Source organism: Ambystoma mexicanum, chromosome 2q (assembly GCF_040938575.1).
Source record: "Ambystoma mexicanum isolate Mex_15411 chromosome 2q, UKY_AmexF1_1, whole genome shotgun sequence".
In the NCBI taxonomy this organism is placed as follows: Eukaryota; Metazoa; Chordata; class Amphibia; order Caudata; family Ambystomatidae; genus Ambystoma; species Ambystoma mexicanum.
The window spans coordinates 1,459,167,314-1,459,183,262 of NC_090924.1; the positions used below are offsets into that span (position 1 = coordinate 1,459,167,314).

The following is a 15,949-nucleotide window of genomic DNA, read 5'->3' on the forward strand; positions in this document are numbered from 1 at the left end:
AGGGATCAACAGAGAGAATCTGATGTCACTTCTACTCAATTGCTATATATTTTCTCTATTGACGAGGGAAGGGATCAATAGTGCGAATCTGATGTCACCTCTCCTGAATGGCTATATATTCCCTCTGTTGATGAGGGAAGGGATCAATAGAGATAATCTGATGTCACTTCTACTCAATTGCTATATATTCCCTCTATTGATGAGGGAAGGGATCAATAGAGATAATCTGATGTCACTTCTACTCAATTGCTATATATTCCCTCTATTGATGAGGGAAGGGATCAATGGAGATAATCTGATGTCCCTTCTATTGAATTGCTATGTATTCCCTCTATTGATGAGGGAAGGGATCAATGGAGAGAATCTGATGTCCCTTCTACTGAATTTCTATATATTCGCTCTATTGATGAGTGAAGGGATCAATAGAGATAATCTGATGTCACTTCTACTCAATTGCTATATGTTCCCGCTATTGATGAGGGAAGGGATCAATAGCGCAAATCTGATGTCACCTCTACTGAATTGCTATATGTTCCCTCTTTTGATGAGGGAAGGGATCAATAGAGAGAATGTGATGTCACTTCTACTCAATTGCTATATGTTCCCTCTATTGATGAGGGAAGGGATAAATGGAGAGAATCTGATGTCACTTCTACTCAATTGCTATATGTTCCCTCTATTGATGAGGGAAGGGATCAATGGAGAGAATCTGATGTCCCTTCTACTCAATTGCTATATATTCCGTCTATTGATGAGGGAAGGGATCAATAGAGAGAATCGGATGTCACTTCTACTCCATTGCTGTATATTCCCTCTATTGATGAGCGAAGGGATCAATAGAGAGAATCTGATGTCACTTCTACTCCATTGCTATATATTACCTCTATTGATGAGGGAAGTGATCAATAGAGCTAATCTGATGTCACTTCTACTCAATTGCTATATATTCCCTCTATTGAGGAGCGAATGGATCAATGGAGGGAATCTGATGTCCATTCTACTCAATTGCTATATATTCCCTCTATTGACGAGGGAAAGGATCAATGGAGTGAATCTGATGTCACCTCTACTCAATTATTATATGTTCCCTCTATTGACGAGTGAAGGGATCAATAGAGAAAATCTGATGTCACTTCTACTCAATTGCTATATGTTCCCTCAATTGACGAGGGAAGGGATCAATAGAGAGAATCTGATGTCACTTCTACTCAATTGCTATATATTCTCTCTATTGACGAGGGAAGGGATCAATAGAGAGAATCTGATGTCACTTCTACTCAATTGCTATATATTTTCTCTATTGACGAGGGAAGGGATCAATAGAGCGAATCTGATGTCACCTCTACTGAATTGCTATATATTCCCTCTATTGACGAGGGAAGGGATCAATAGAGAGAATCTGATGTCACCTCTACTGAATTGCTATATATTCCCTCTATTGACGAGGGAAGGGATCAATAGAGAGAATCTGATGTCACTTCTACTCAATTGCTATATATTCCCTCTATTGATGAGGGAAGGGATCAATACAGAGAATCTGATGTCACTTCTACTCAATTGCTATATATTCCCTCTATTGACGAGGGAAGGGATCAATGGAGATAATCATATGTCACTTCTACTCGATTGCTATATGTTCCCTCTATTGATGAGGGAAGGGATACATGGAGAGAATCTGATGTCCCTTCTACTCAATTGCTATATATTCCCTCTATTGACGAGGGAAGGGATCAATGGAGAGAATCTGATGTCCCTTCTACTCAATTGCTATATATTCCCTCTATTGATGATGGAAGGGATCAATAGAGAGAATCGGGTGTCACTTCTACTCCATTGCTGTATATTCCCTCTATTGATGAGGGAGGGGATCAATAGAGAGAATCTGATGTCACTTCTACTCCATTGCTATATATTCCCTCTATTGATGAGGTAAGGGATCAATGGAAATAATCTGATGTCACTTCTACTCAATTGCTATATATTCCCTCTATTGATGAGGGAAGGGTTCAATGGAGAGAATCTGATGTCCCTTCTACTCAATTGCTATGTATTCCCTCTATTGATGAGGGAAGGGATCAATGGAGATAATCTGATGTCACTTCTACTCAATTGCTATAAATTCCCTACATTGATGAGGGAAGGGATCAATATAGATAATCTGATGTCACTTCTACTTAATTGCTATATATTCCCTCTATTGATGAGGGAAGGGATCAATAGAGCGAATCTGATGTCACCTCTACTGAATTGCTATATATTCCCTCTATTGATGAGGGAAGGGATCAATGGAGATAATCTGATGTCACTTCTACTCAATTGCTATATATTCCCTCTATTGATGAGGGAAGGGATCAATGGAGATAATCTCATGTCACTTCTACTCAATTGCTATATATTCCCTCTATTGATGAGGAAAGGGATCAATAGAGAGAATCTGATGTCACTTCTACTCAATTGCTATATATTTTCTCTATTGACGAGGGAAGGGATCAATAGAGCGAATCTGATGTCACCTCTACTGAATTGCTATATATTCCCTCTATTGACGAGGGAAGGGATCAATAGAGAGAATCTGATGTCACCTCTACTGAATTGCTATATATTCCCTCTATTGACGAGGGAAGGGATCAATAGAGAGAATCTGATGTCACTTCTACTCAATTGCTATATATTCCCTCTATTGACGAGGGAAGGGATCAATACAGGGAATCTGATGTCACTTCTACTCAATTGCTATATATTCCCTCTATTGACGAGGGAAGGGATCAATGGAGATAATCATATGTCACTTCTACTCGATTGCTATATGTTCCCTCTATTGACGAGGGAAGGGATACATGGAGAGAATCTGATGTCCCTTCTACTCAATTGCTATATATTCCCTCTATTGACGAGGGAAGGGATCAATGGAGAGAATCTGATGTCCCTTCTACTCAATTGCTATATATTCCCTCTATTGATGATGGAAGGGATCAATAGAGAGAATCGGGTGTCACTTCTACTCCATTGCTGTATATTCCCTCTATTGATGAGGGAGGGGATCAATAGAGAGAATCTGATGTCACTTCTACTCCATTGCTATATATTCCCTCTATTGATGAGGTAAGGGATCAATGGAAATAATCTGATGTCACTTCTACTCAATTGCTATATATTCCCTCTATTGATGAGGGAAGGGTTCAATGGAGAGAATCTGATGTCCCTTCTACTCAATTGCTATGTATTCCCTCTATTGATGAGGGAAGGGATCAATGGAGATAATCTGATGTCACTTCTGCTCAATTGCTATAAATTCCCTACATTGATGAGGGAAGGGATCAATAGAGATAATCTGATGTCACTTCTACTTAATTGCTATATATTCCCTCTATTGATGAGGGAAGGGATCAATAGAGCGAATCTGATGTCACCTCTACTGAATTGCTATATATTCCCTCTATTGATGAGGGAAGGGATCAATGGAGATAATCTGATGTCACTTCTACTCAATTGCTATATATTCCCTCTATTGATGAGGGAAGGGATCAATGGAGATAATGTCATGTCACTTCTACTCAATTGCTATATATTCCCTCTATTGATGAGGAAAGGGATCAATGGAGAGAATCTCATGTCCCTTCTACTCAATTGCTATGTATTCCCTCTATTGATGAGGGAAGGGATCAATGGAGAGAATCTGATGTCCCTTCTACTCAATTGCTATGTGTTCCCTCTATTGATGAGGGAACGGATCAATGGAGAGAATCTGATGTCCCTTCTACTCAATTGCTATATGTTCCCTCTATTGATGAGGGAAGGGATCAATAGAGAGAATCTGATGTCACTTCTACTCAATTGCTATATGTTCCCTCTATTGATGAGGGAAGGGATCAATAGAGTGAATCTGATGTCACTTCTACTCAATTGCTATATGTTCCTTCTATTGATGATGGAAGGGATCAATAGAGAGAATCTGATGTCACTTCTACTCAATTGCTATATGTTCCCTCTATTGATGAGGGAAGGGATCAATAGAGCAAATCTGATGTCACCTCTACTGAATTGCTATACATTCCCTCTATTGATGAGGGAAGGGATCAATAGAGATAATCTGATGTCACTTCTACTCGATTGCTATATATTCCCTCTATTGATGAGTGAAGGGATCAATAGGGATCAATAGAGATAATCAGATGTCACTTCTACTCGATTGCTATATGTTCCCTCTATTGATGAGGGAAGGGATAAATGGAGAGAATCTGATGTCCCTTCTACTCAATTGCTATATATTCCCTCTATTGATGAGGGAAGGGATCAATGGAGAGAATCTGATGTCCCTTCTACTCAATTGCTGTATATTCCCTCTATTGATGAGGGAAGGGATCAATAGAGAGAATCGGATGTCACTTCTACTCCATTGCTGTATATTCCCTCTATTGATGAGGGAGGGGATCAATAGAGAGAATCTGATGTCACCTCTACTCCATTGCTATATATTCCCTCTATTGATGAGGGAAGTGATCAATAGAGATAATCTGATGTCACTTCTACTCAATTGCTATATATTCCCTCTGTTGATGAGGGAAGGGATCAATAGAGATAATCTGATGTCACCTCTACTGAATTGCTATATATTCCCTCTGTTGATGAGGGAAGGGATCAATAGAGAGATTCTGATGTCACTTCTACTCAATTGCTATATATTCCCTCTATTGATGAGGGAAGGGATCAGTAGAGAGATTCTGATGTCACTTCTACTCAATTGCTATATATTCCCTCTATTGATGAGGGAAGGGATCAATAGAGAGAATCTGATGTCACTTCTACTCAATTGCTATATATTCCCTGTATTGATGAGGGAAGGGATCAATAGAGATAATCTGATGTCACCTCTACTGAATTGCTATATATTCCCTCTGTTGATGAGGTGAAGGGATCAATAGAGCGAATCTGATGTCACCTCTACTCAATTGCTATATATTCCCTCTATTGATGAGGGAAGGGATCAATAGAGAGAATCTGATGTCACTTCTACTCAATTGCTATATGTTCCCTCTATTGATGAGGGAAGGGATCAATAGAGTGGATCTGATGTCACTTCTACTCAATTGTTATATGTTCCCTCTATTGATGAGGGAAGGGATCAATAGAGAGAATCTGATGTCACTTCTACTCAATTGCTATATGTTCCCTCTATTGATGAGGGAAGGGATCAATAGAGCGAATCTGATGTCACCTCTACTGAATTGCAATATATTCATTCTATTGATGAGGGAAGGGCTCAATAGAGAGAATCTGATGTCACCTCTACTGAATTGCTATATATTCCCTCTATTGATGAGGGAAGGGATTAATAGAGAGAATCGGATGTCACTTCTACTCAATTGCTATATATGCCCTCTATTGATGAGCTAAGGGATCAATAGAGAGAATCTGATGTCACTTCTACTCAATTGCTATACATTCACTCTATTGATGAGGGAAGGGATCAATAGAGAGAATCTGATGTCACTTCTACTCAATTGCTATACATTCCCTTTATTGATGAGGGAAGGGATCAATAGAGAGAATCTGATGTCACTTCTACTCAATTGCTATATATTCTCTCTATTGATGAGGGAAGGGATCAGTAGAGAGAATATGATGTCACTTCTACTCCATTGCTATACATTCCCTCTATTGATGAGGGAAGGGATCAATAGAGTGAATCTGATGTCCCTTCTACTTCATTGCTATATATTCCCTCTATTGATGAGGGAAGGGATCAATAGAGAGAATCTGATGCCCCTTCTTCTCAATTGCTATATATTCCCTCTATTGATAAGGGAAGGGATCAATAGAGCAAATCTAATGTCACTTCTTCTCAATTGCTACATATTCCCTCTATTGATTACTTCCTGTAGTATGAGTTGATGATCACTACTGGTGCTGCATACAACAACTGCAATTTCTCCAGGGGGTCTTTTTTGGCTGTGGGTGATTGTTATCCAATAATAAAATCATTTATTAAACACTTTTCTGTCCTGCATTTGAAAAAAGAATGGCATGAGTAGGATAGTGGGAAGCAGTGAAAAGGAGAGTCATCAGAGGAGGATAGTGAAACAAAGGGTAGGACAGCGAGTTAGAAGTCAGGGGGCATAGACATGGCTCTCATTCCTACCTGCACCATCATTATCTCAGACTGTTTACTAGAATGACCCTGTTTCTGTGTCTCGCTTCTCCTCTGCAGTTACATCATCACATGCGCAACATTCACTTTAAAACCTCTTCTGGTGACAGCATCTACTTCGATGCTCATGGGGACCCACCCGTGTTGTATGAAATTTGGAACTGGAAGCACTTTTATCCCAACGCGGCTGAAAGTACCAAGGTGGGAAGCTTTCGTCTCAACCCTTTAGGGGAGCCTCAATTGGTGATCAATGACAGCGACATCCATTGGCACCAATTGTTTACGCAGGTAAGACCACTCACAGAGGTTAGGAAGGATCGCGGGGGAATAGTTAAATATCCCAATAAATGTATTTATCACACAAAGTTCATCAATAGGTAATGAGGCAAAGACTTCACTGATTATATTCATTTATAAAATGCTGGCAGGCAAAAGCTTTTCTTTAAATGTACTACAGTTTATTTGTTTGTTTATTTATGTGTAATACGCTCCAGACACGACGGTATCAGGGCACCAAAGGTACATGAATATTGTCAGTTTAGGGTTACACAGTTATACAGTAGACAGTTGATTGCAAGGAATATACTTACAGTTTGCCAAATCCAGATAACATAATATAAATTTAAAAGAGACGTTCATCACCAGAAAGGCATAATAAAGTCTATATACAATGCAAAAGAGTGGAGACAGTGACTAGGGCAGATTAGAGGTCATTTTCCTTGAGCCAGTTAATGATGTTATATCTGAATTTCAGATATGTTTGACCCGCCCTCAGGAAAATAGGAAAGAGTGATCAGTGCAGGGGGACCCGTGGCCCCCCTGTTGGGGATTCCCTATTACTTAATGTTTCACTCCTGTTCTAACCGGGGTTCTGTAATGAATCAGTCATCTATTCTTTGCAACTCCCTTTGAGCGGTGCAAGTTGAAATACTATGCTCATGGATCTGCTTGTATGTGCCATGTTGTCAGTAGTTGTTCACATGATCAGTGTCTTCGTTTATTAGAAATTGCAACTTATCTTTCTGGTTTCTCTCTCTTTTCTCTGAAACATCTGCGTCTCAGGTGGTTTTCCTCTGTTGCTGTCTTGAGGAGTGTTTGTCATTACACCAATGGCCTGAAGCTGTAGATATATTTATACAAAAGATTTAGCACACTGTTACCATTTGTCTTATTTGTACTTTACACAATACTTGCTTATTTTTCTATAAACGTTTAATCTTAGCAAGCTGTTCGTCAGTGGATTTTCCTGTTTAGTAATTTGCCAGTCAAGTGTTAACTAGTTTGCTTAAGGAGCACAATTGTGTGATTCAGTTGGTAACTTGAGTTCTTTTTACTTTGAATGTTCTTGTTCCGTTTACTGTTTTATGCTTTTTAGTAGTTGCATGCTTTGCTATTATCATAGGAATGACTTCCTATTGCTTTTTCATTGCTTTTGACTTTCTGCTTACTTGAATGATGGCAATATTTTGTTATGCATTTGTCTTTCCTTTCTTTCAGACTCTCTCCTGTTCTGTTGTCTTGCTCCTTGTTTTCTGTAATGTAAAATGAAATGTATTTCACAAATAGTTTATTGCATGCCTTTGACATGTGTAATTTGTCTTATGGGCCATAAGCATGGGAACTTGATAGTTAAAAGACAATACAGGCTGGTCCATAATGTGATGAGTTAAGGGGAGATGTTCTTTTGCTGTGTTGCACCGCTCAATCCAAGATAAGCTGGGAGATCTTATGATGTACCAGGCTGTGTAAGAAAGATGAAGAAACTGGAGGGTTCACCACATACAAACACGGGGAAAAAACTGGGGCATAGCAATCAGCAAAAATATTGCTATATTTTTGTAACCTTGCTAGGCCAATTCAATAATTCAAATTCATGTAGATCAAAAAAGTTAAAATGTTATTATGGTATAACACTTGGTTACTTTTTACACACAGATGTATTTTACATCGTCATACACATGTTATTCAACAAAAAAGCATAGTATCTTCTTTGCAAATCATATTAGTAAAATGAAAGAATATATATAAATAACAAAGGTTTACATTAACAAAATCACTCTTCATGTTGACATATTTGTTTCATGAAAGAGTTTCTTCACATTTCCATTTTACATTATCCTAATAATTTGATAGGCGTCAGTCACTTAGCTCCCGTGACTGCTACAGCATGTTAAGTCCTATCTCTAACTACGTGTTTCGGACGCTTCTCACCCTTCTTCAGGTTTTAATATTGGGTATGTTCTTGTCCTGTTTCCTGCAGAAAGATATGATATGTATACTAAATCAGAAAATAAACTCTATCTTGCCACAACACTTGATAGAATACTCTGTGGTCAAATGTGCATTTACCTATTAACCTTAAAATTGGTCTTGGAGCCTGGACGGAATGTCTTTGTGCTTAAAACACGTGATGGTCACTGTAAAATATGTATAAATGTTGCTTTAGTGTAACCTCAGTTGATGTGGACGAATACAGAGGAATCACGTGTTCAATAAACCGCTGGGTCCCCCTGCACATTGTCTGGATTCAGAATAGTGACAGTATGCCTGCTGATTAACATAAATCTAAAATCACAAATTGAATTTGTGCAATCGTATGTCTTTCAGAGACAAAATGTTTCGTAACAGGTGATACGATTGCACAAATTCAATTTGCGATTTTAGAATCAGTAAAACTACTGAGAAGGGGAGGCAATCTAGTCAAATTACTACAATAAAGAGAAATATACTGGATAGCAACATTGGACACAATGTACCCCCGTGGGATGAACATTGACTGGGATTTGAATTGTTATTTATGAGGATTGGAATTGTGTCCATGGGTAGCTAGGGTATTCTGAATAGGTCCCCAAACTAGGATTGATATGAGTGGGAATACTAATTGCTTGCCTCAGTATTAACATTTTGAACCTTGAATGACGAACTGAATTTACTATATGCTGGTATTCACATAACTAAGTGTCCACCAACGTGCGTGTATGTTATCAGGATATTGAGACAAACAGACATGTGGTTCCACCGTCAAATATATCATTGTATCATTCAGGTGGAGCAAATTGTATTAAGCTTTTTGATTTGAATTGAAAAGGTACCTCCCGACTTTAGTCTTAATACTGTTCACACACCAAAAGGCAGTATAGGAACCATTACAAAATGGCACCCGCGGTACGGACGCAATCGAAATAGTAAAAGGACCCCTATAGGATGTATCGTTTGGTTGCTTAGCGACAGTCTGTGAAGACAGAGAACATTGCCGCGGAGCGGAGCTTAGCTCGCATTGCCAGAACACGAAGGAGGTAACTTTACTTACGCCGTCTAACACCAGAGAAGCAGTGATACGTTTATTATATTGAGACATTTACTAATCGTACATTCCCGCACTAGGAGTGACACCATTACAACACTGCGACGGCCGAACAGACCCCTTGAAAGCAGAATACGATAGACGCCAACAGTTGCCGTGGCAACACACACGGGACCCCTACGCAGGTAGGCGAGTGCACATCACTTTGATGCCTCATAAGGAATATAGCTATCCATACTAGGATTTTTTTAGCATTAACACATACATCTTACATGATTCTAGTGCTTCATTCCATAAGCTCTAGAAGGAAGAGTGAAAGTGATTACAAGCACTCGATCGTCTACACCTTTAAGCAGCATATATTACAATTGGGGTAAGCACAATTTATGTTAATCAGCAGGCTTACTGTCACTATTCTGAATCCAGACAGTGTGCAGGGGGCCTCAGCGCTTTATTGAGCACGTGATCCTTCTGTACTCGTCCATATCAACTGAGGTTACACTAAAGCAACATTTATACAGGTTTTACAGTGAGCATCACGTGTTTTAAGCACAGAGACATTCCGTCCAGGCTCCAAGAGCGATTTTAAGGTTAGTAGTTGAATGCACATTTGACCAGAGTATTCTATCAAGTGTTGTGGCAAGATAGCGTTTATTTTCTGATTTAGTGTACATATTATATCTTTCTGCAGGAAACAGGACAAGAAAATACCCAATATTAAAACCTGAAGAAGGGCGAGAAGCGCCTGAAACACGTAGTTAAAGATAGGACTTAAAATGCTGTAGCAGTCACAGGAGCTAAGTGACTGACCCCTATCAAATTATTGGGATAATGTAAAATGGAAATGTGAAGAAACTATTTCATGAAACAAATATGTCCACATGAAGAGTGATTTTGTTAATGTAAACCTTTGTGATTTATATATATTCTTTCATTTTACTAATATGATTTGCAAAGCAGAAACAATGCTTTTTTGTTGAATAACATGTGTATGACGATGTAAAATACACCTGTGTGTAAAAAGTAACCAATTGTTATACAATTATAAGATTTTAACTTTTTGATCTAAATGAATTTGAATTATTGAATTTGCCTAACAAGGTTACAAAAATATTGCAATTTATTTGCTGATTGATGTGCCTCCGTTTGTTCCCCGTGTTTGTATGCAGTGAAACCTCCAGTTTCTTGATTAGTTCAGTAAAGGTAGCACTTTACTAACTGGGTGCACCTGGAATTCATTTAACAGTAGATTTGAGTCACATTATAACACCAGTAGAACCGAGTAATCAATATTGGTGTGCATCTCCACAACCAACTCCCCCTGTGTAAGAAAGATGATCAGATAGTGTGAACTTCCTACTTCCCCAGCTGGAGTTTTATGGCCCAAGGATGTTATGGCATTAACTTGTGAAGTTGTTTATTGTTACAAATTCTGGTACTTGCAACAATACAGAAAATAGTTCTAGGCTTTCAAAAGCTGATATAGTGAGTTGTGTTTACCTGAATGTACACATTTGCGCACCTCAGTGAAATTCCCCAGAGAGACTCACAACTGTGTAGGTGTCCAGGGGACCAGGCCTAGCAGCCACGTCCACCAGACCTGTTTGGTATTCGTAGTCTGGTAACCCTTACAAGTGGAAAGGACATGAAAGGACGTAAACCCTATTCTATTCTGCTTTATTATTCTTGATTATAAATGGGTTAGATACATATCATAAGGTTTGACTTATGTAGAAATGCATGGCAAGCAAATAAAGGCATCTTTTTACATTTAGCAATAGAAAATCACAAAGGATTATTTTGCAAACTACCAGATGCATAGCAAGGAAAAACCTAGATTGTGAAAAGTCCCTACTCTAAACTCACGGACCAATTAGGCCAAGCAAGATGGAATATATGGCAAGGAACTATATAGATAGATAGAAGGATGGAGAAAAGGTTGATCCAATATGATAACAGCAGACAGGACACTAGACTAGTGTCAACTATCAGATGAGGTAATAAAAGACCCAACAAGGTTAATGCAGGGATGTTTTTATCAAATAAAGATAACCAACAGGAGAACAGATCACTGGAATAGCGTCAGGAGTCTGATGACGTAATAGGTCACAATCATGTAGGAACACTTTTTATAAACAATGACCAATAGGTAAACAAAGATAGGACAACTATGTCAGTGACTGATAAAGAAATGTAAGCCTCACAATTGGCCTAGGAGATTATATGTAATGAGCTCCACAAGCAGTATATTAAGGGGCCACAAAGATTAGCAGAGCAATCTCAGAAGAACCCAAGATGGAAGAGAAGCCGCCCCACAGACAGCAAGGTACAGCGCCATGTTAGAAGAAGGAGGAAAACAAAAGGGTGACATCTTAGCCAAAGATTTTATTTAAATCAATAAGAAAAAGACCTACATTTCCCTATAACTAAAGGGATTGCCCTACCTAAATAAAATAATAACTAGGGTGCTCGTCACAGGGTGGTTGTCCAAAGTATAAAGTTTGTCCTCTGTCCAAAAACTATCCCCCTCTGACCTAAGGCCACCACTCAAAATCTATCCTCCTCTGACCTAAGGCCACTACTCAAAAGGGATTCAGCGCAACCACAAAAAGGGGCCCAGGTGAATGACTCCCTACGCCTGGCCCAGACTTACAGCAGTTTGAATTAGCTCCTGTAGCTCCTAATGGGGGCTTTTGCAGTCCTTCTCAAGTGTCCAATGACCCTTCTGCTTAAGTGCCTCTAGATCAAGGTTTGGCTTTCTCTTCCAATGTGGTGTTATTACTCACAGTTCCTCTTACTGGGACTATTACTCTCACAAACACTATGCTGAGGGAGAATACTCCTGTATGCTTCCTTACTTATACTGCAGTGTCCACATCTACTGAGATTGTCCCTGCATGAGTCTTCTATTGAATCCTTGCATTCATATACACCAGTGATGGCAAACCTTTTTGAGCCCAAGTGCCCAAACAGCAAACCAAAACGACTTATTTTTTTCAAAGTGCCAACACTGCAATTAAACCTGAAAAACAAGGTTTTAGTTTAGAAAAAACAATTCGTACAGTTTTTCAAACTAATTAGCAGCTTTTGTTTAAAAAGAAAAACACAATAACAGAGCTTTCCATTAAACATTTTTTTATTGAAAAAAACAAACAACAACTGTACACGTGCATGTATTTTTTCTAAAGACGCCTTTTGTGGGCACAATTAATGTGATTTTTGCTGTTGTCTGCATGCTGATAACTTGTCAAACCTTGGCTCATACTCTGTTAGTTTAAGAGCAACACATACAGCACTGAGTTCATCTGTTAGTCTATTTCTGGCATCACATTTGATATAATTCAATGCTGAAAACAGCTGCTCACAAGCATAGGATGACCCAAACAAAGAAAGAAAAGCAATCCCAAGTGTTTTCATTGACTTAAAATTATTTGGCAGAGAATTCCACACTTTAAGGATTTCATTTTCCGAACTAGCAACTGTGCTGTCCTCTGTTATCCCTTCACACTCCATCTTCTCAAGTGTTGCACGCAGGTCATAGAATTTATTTTTCCAGATAGAGCTTTCTTGAAATTCCAGTAGCTTCATTTCAAGATTTTCTAAATCTAACCAGTGTAAGCAGGAAAGAATCAGTTCTTCACATTTTGCTTTATCTGGAGACATTAGAAAACACAGGGTTGTCTCCATCTTACGGAAATGTAAAAATCTGTTACTAAAATTCTCCTTTGAAACCACTATAATGCTAGAAAATTCCTTGTAGATTTCATGATGGTTTGGATAGTCTGTAAATGTTGTAGAATTTTCCAAATTCCGAAGTGGTGTGCAAGTGGAAGCAGTCATTGCAGTCTCCAGACTTTTTGACTGAAACTCTGTTCAACAACTTGGTTTGGAGTCCTACTTCACTGTCTACTACTTCTGGCTGTACAGGGGTTAAAAACTCCCAGGACCGCGAAGCGGAGCAAAGTGGTGTGCAAGTGGAAGCAGTCATTGCTGTCTCCAGCCTTTTTGACTGAAACTCTGTGCAACAACCTGGTTTGGAGTCCTACTTCACTGTCTACTACTTCTGGCTGTGCAGGGGTTAAAAACTCCCAGGACCGCGAAGCGGAGCAAAGTGGTGTGCAAGTGGAAGCAGTCATTGCAGTAGGAAGACGCAGCTGCTCTCTTCCTTGGTAATTCCTCCTGCCTGAGGACCTCTGAACATTGTAGTGTTCCAGTCTTTGAGTTTGAAGCAGACTCATGAAATTGAGGAGTACCCCACTACAGGATGATCCAAGAGCCCCAGAATGGGAGGACCCAGAACTGAGAAGGATTCAGTTGAACAGTGGCGCTATTGTCCTATAGATGAGCCTGGCAGGGGCCAAGCGATGTAGGTGGGGGACTGGCGGTTACAAATACAAGCGTTAGTGCATATAACCCCATGTCTCTCCCTTGTCTCCACGCCGGTCAGATGTAAGAGGGCCTTGGATCCTGAGCCCACCCTAGCCGATAAGTGGAAAAAAGGTTTAGAATACACAACAACAACGACAAAAATTCAGAAAAAAATAGAAGAGCATTTTGGGGCAAATAAAGTGGTGCCTGATGAATTAACATATGGTCCAAGTAATATATCATCAAGCTCCCTAGAAGATGTTTGTCAACTGGCCAAATGTGTCAGTTGCCACTCAGCTCTGGACACAGGTGATCCAACTCTGAGTCATCTGAATCTTACAAATACAGAAGGCAACCAAGAACTCGGAACTTCGGTACAGGACCGCCAACCGGTCGAATTATCTGTTGCTATCAGTCCAAACGTAACACAGGAAGAAATTCTGGTTGAGGGGGCGGAGTCGAATGTCAACTCATTAACCGCACTCAGTTATGTGTTGAATTAGCTGGTCTCTGTTTTGGAACTTCTGAAATCTGAAGTGCAAATTCAATCTGGAACCATGATGGAATTAACAAAAGAAGTAGCCGCACTGGACAGCTTCGTAGCAGGCTGCTGCAATGCCGTTAATTCATGTCTATTGCCGAAATTACAGTTGATGCAATTGGAGTGCAATAAACAGGGTTTGAACATTTCTGCAATACAGAGGTCCGCTGCAGACATTCACAAATCTGAAGAGGCAGATAGATCCCTTAAACAGGGTCTTTTGGCCCAATTGCAATTGTACAATCATAACTCACAAGAACAGTTGGGAAAAAGAGCCTATATAGGCAGATCCTACAATTGACTGTGAGTCATCTCTTTCAGCGTCCACACTGGAAGAATTCATGAGACTGGCAAATGTGAATGTGGATCCCTTCCATGGAGTCGCAATGGAGAAGTCTTCAGCAACTAATACCAGCAGTCAGCTGGACTCCCAAGAGGCTGCATTAGAAGAAGTGGGTGTCTCAAGTCCACACCAAGACAGGAAAAAAATGAGAAAGAGGGCAGCAAGACGGGCCAAAAGAATCAAAGAAATTAAATCTCAAAGGAAAAAGGATAACTTGGAGAAAAAGTCAAAAAATCAGAGTAAAAGAAAGCAAAATAACTCGGCCACTAACTCATTCTTAAAGAAAGTTGGAAATAACCATCCGACTCTGATAGAGGATGATATGGAAATTATGGAATTAACATCCCCCAACAGCTCATCTGTTAATGGGGGGGCCCACAGAGGAATTGCAATCACGTAAAAAATCCTCTCAATTCACCGATGAACACAAAAAAAAGCAGGCATCACCAAAAAGAAGGCCGACCAAAGTATGTTCACAAAAGGATCCCAAACAGAAAAGTTCCCTGACAAACCAGAGATGGCCCAAGCACTGTCTAACCCAAAGAAGTCAATTCCTTTGGCCCCTATCTTTCTGAAAGCTAAACAAAAGACGAGAACAAATGCGTCACTGAATGATAATGATCCTACAGTGTTGAGGAATCTTAACATTAAGATTGCTCCTATCTTCTTGAAAAAAATAAATAGCCCCCAACAGAACTTCACAGCACCCAGCGAATGTGAGTCAAATGACAATACAAATGTGAACAAGCGAGTCAGAGCCCAACCATATTCACCTCTAGACACCTTGGTAAAAGAAATCTCGCATAGTGAGCTACAGGGATCACAGCGTCTGCAGGCAAATTTGGCAGTTGAAAAGAACAACACATGTGACATTATGGATGCAAGCTGGAATAGTGGGGAGGATGTAAGAGCCCACAGATCTGAAATCAGGAGAGCAGTAGATGCTTACATGCAAGGCCTTTCTATTCCTCTACTCATAGATCCAGCGTCATCAACCACCCATTGCAAACTACTTAATGGTGTTGACAAAATCATGGGGAGTGCGAAACAAGCCCAGAAGGGGCTGGAGATGGGAGGGTCTGTCCCTACGATTCAAGCAACAGTAACATCTGTGACTCCATCCACAAGTTTGGATGTAAACACCACTAGGGTGCCCACCCCTGTGGCCGGCTCTGATCTATCTTCACCCCCACAATTGAGCCTACCCATTGATTTTACAAAGGATGTATTGGCGCTGATTCAAGA

The 15,949-nt window shown here is 39.8% G+C and overlaps 1 protein-coding gene across 1 annotated transcript in view; it reads left to right on the top strand.

Moving 5' to 3' along the window:
- LOC138568887 (vomeronasal type-2 receptor 26-like) overlaps window positions 1–15,949 on the top strand; it is a 200,055-nt gene that overhangs the window by 119,143 nt on the left and 64,963 nt on the right. The window contains exon 2 of the mRNA XM_069646667.1: window positions 6,209–6,436. Coding sequence (XP_069502768.1) covers window positions 6,209–6,436 — 228 coding nt within the window. The remainder of the gene's footprint in view (window positions 1–6,208; window positions 6,437–15,949) is intronic.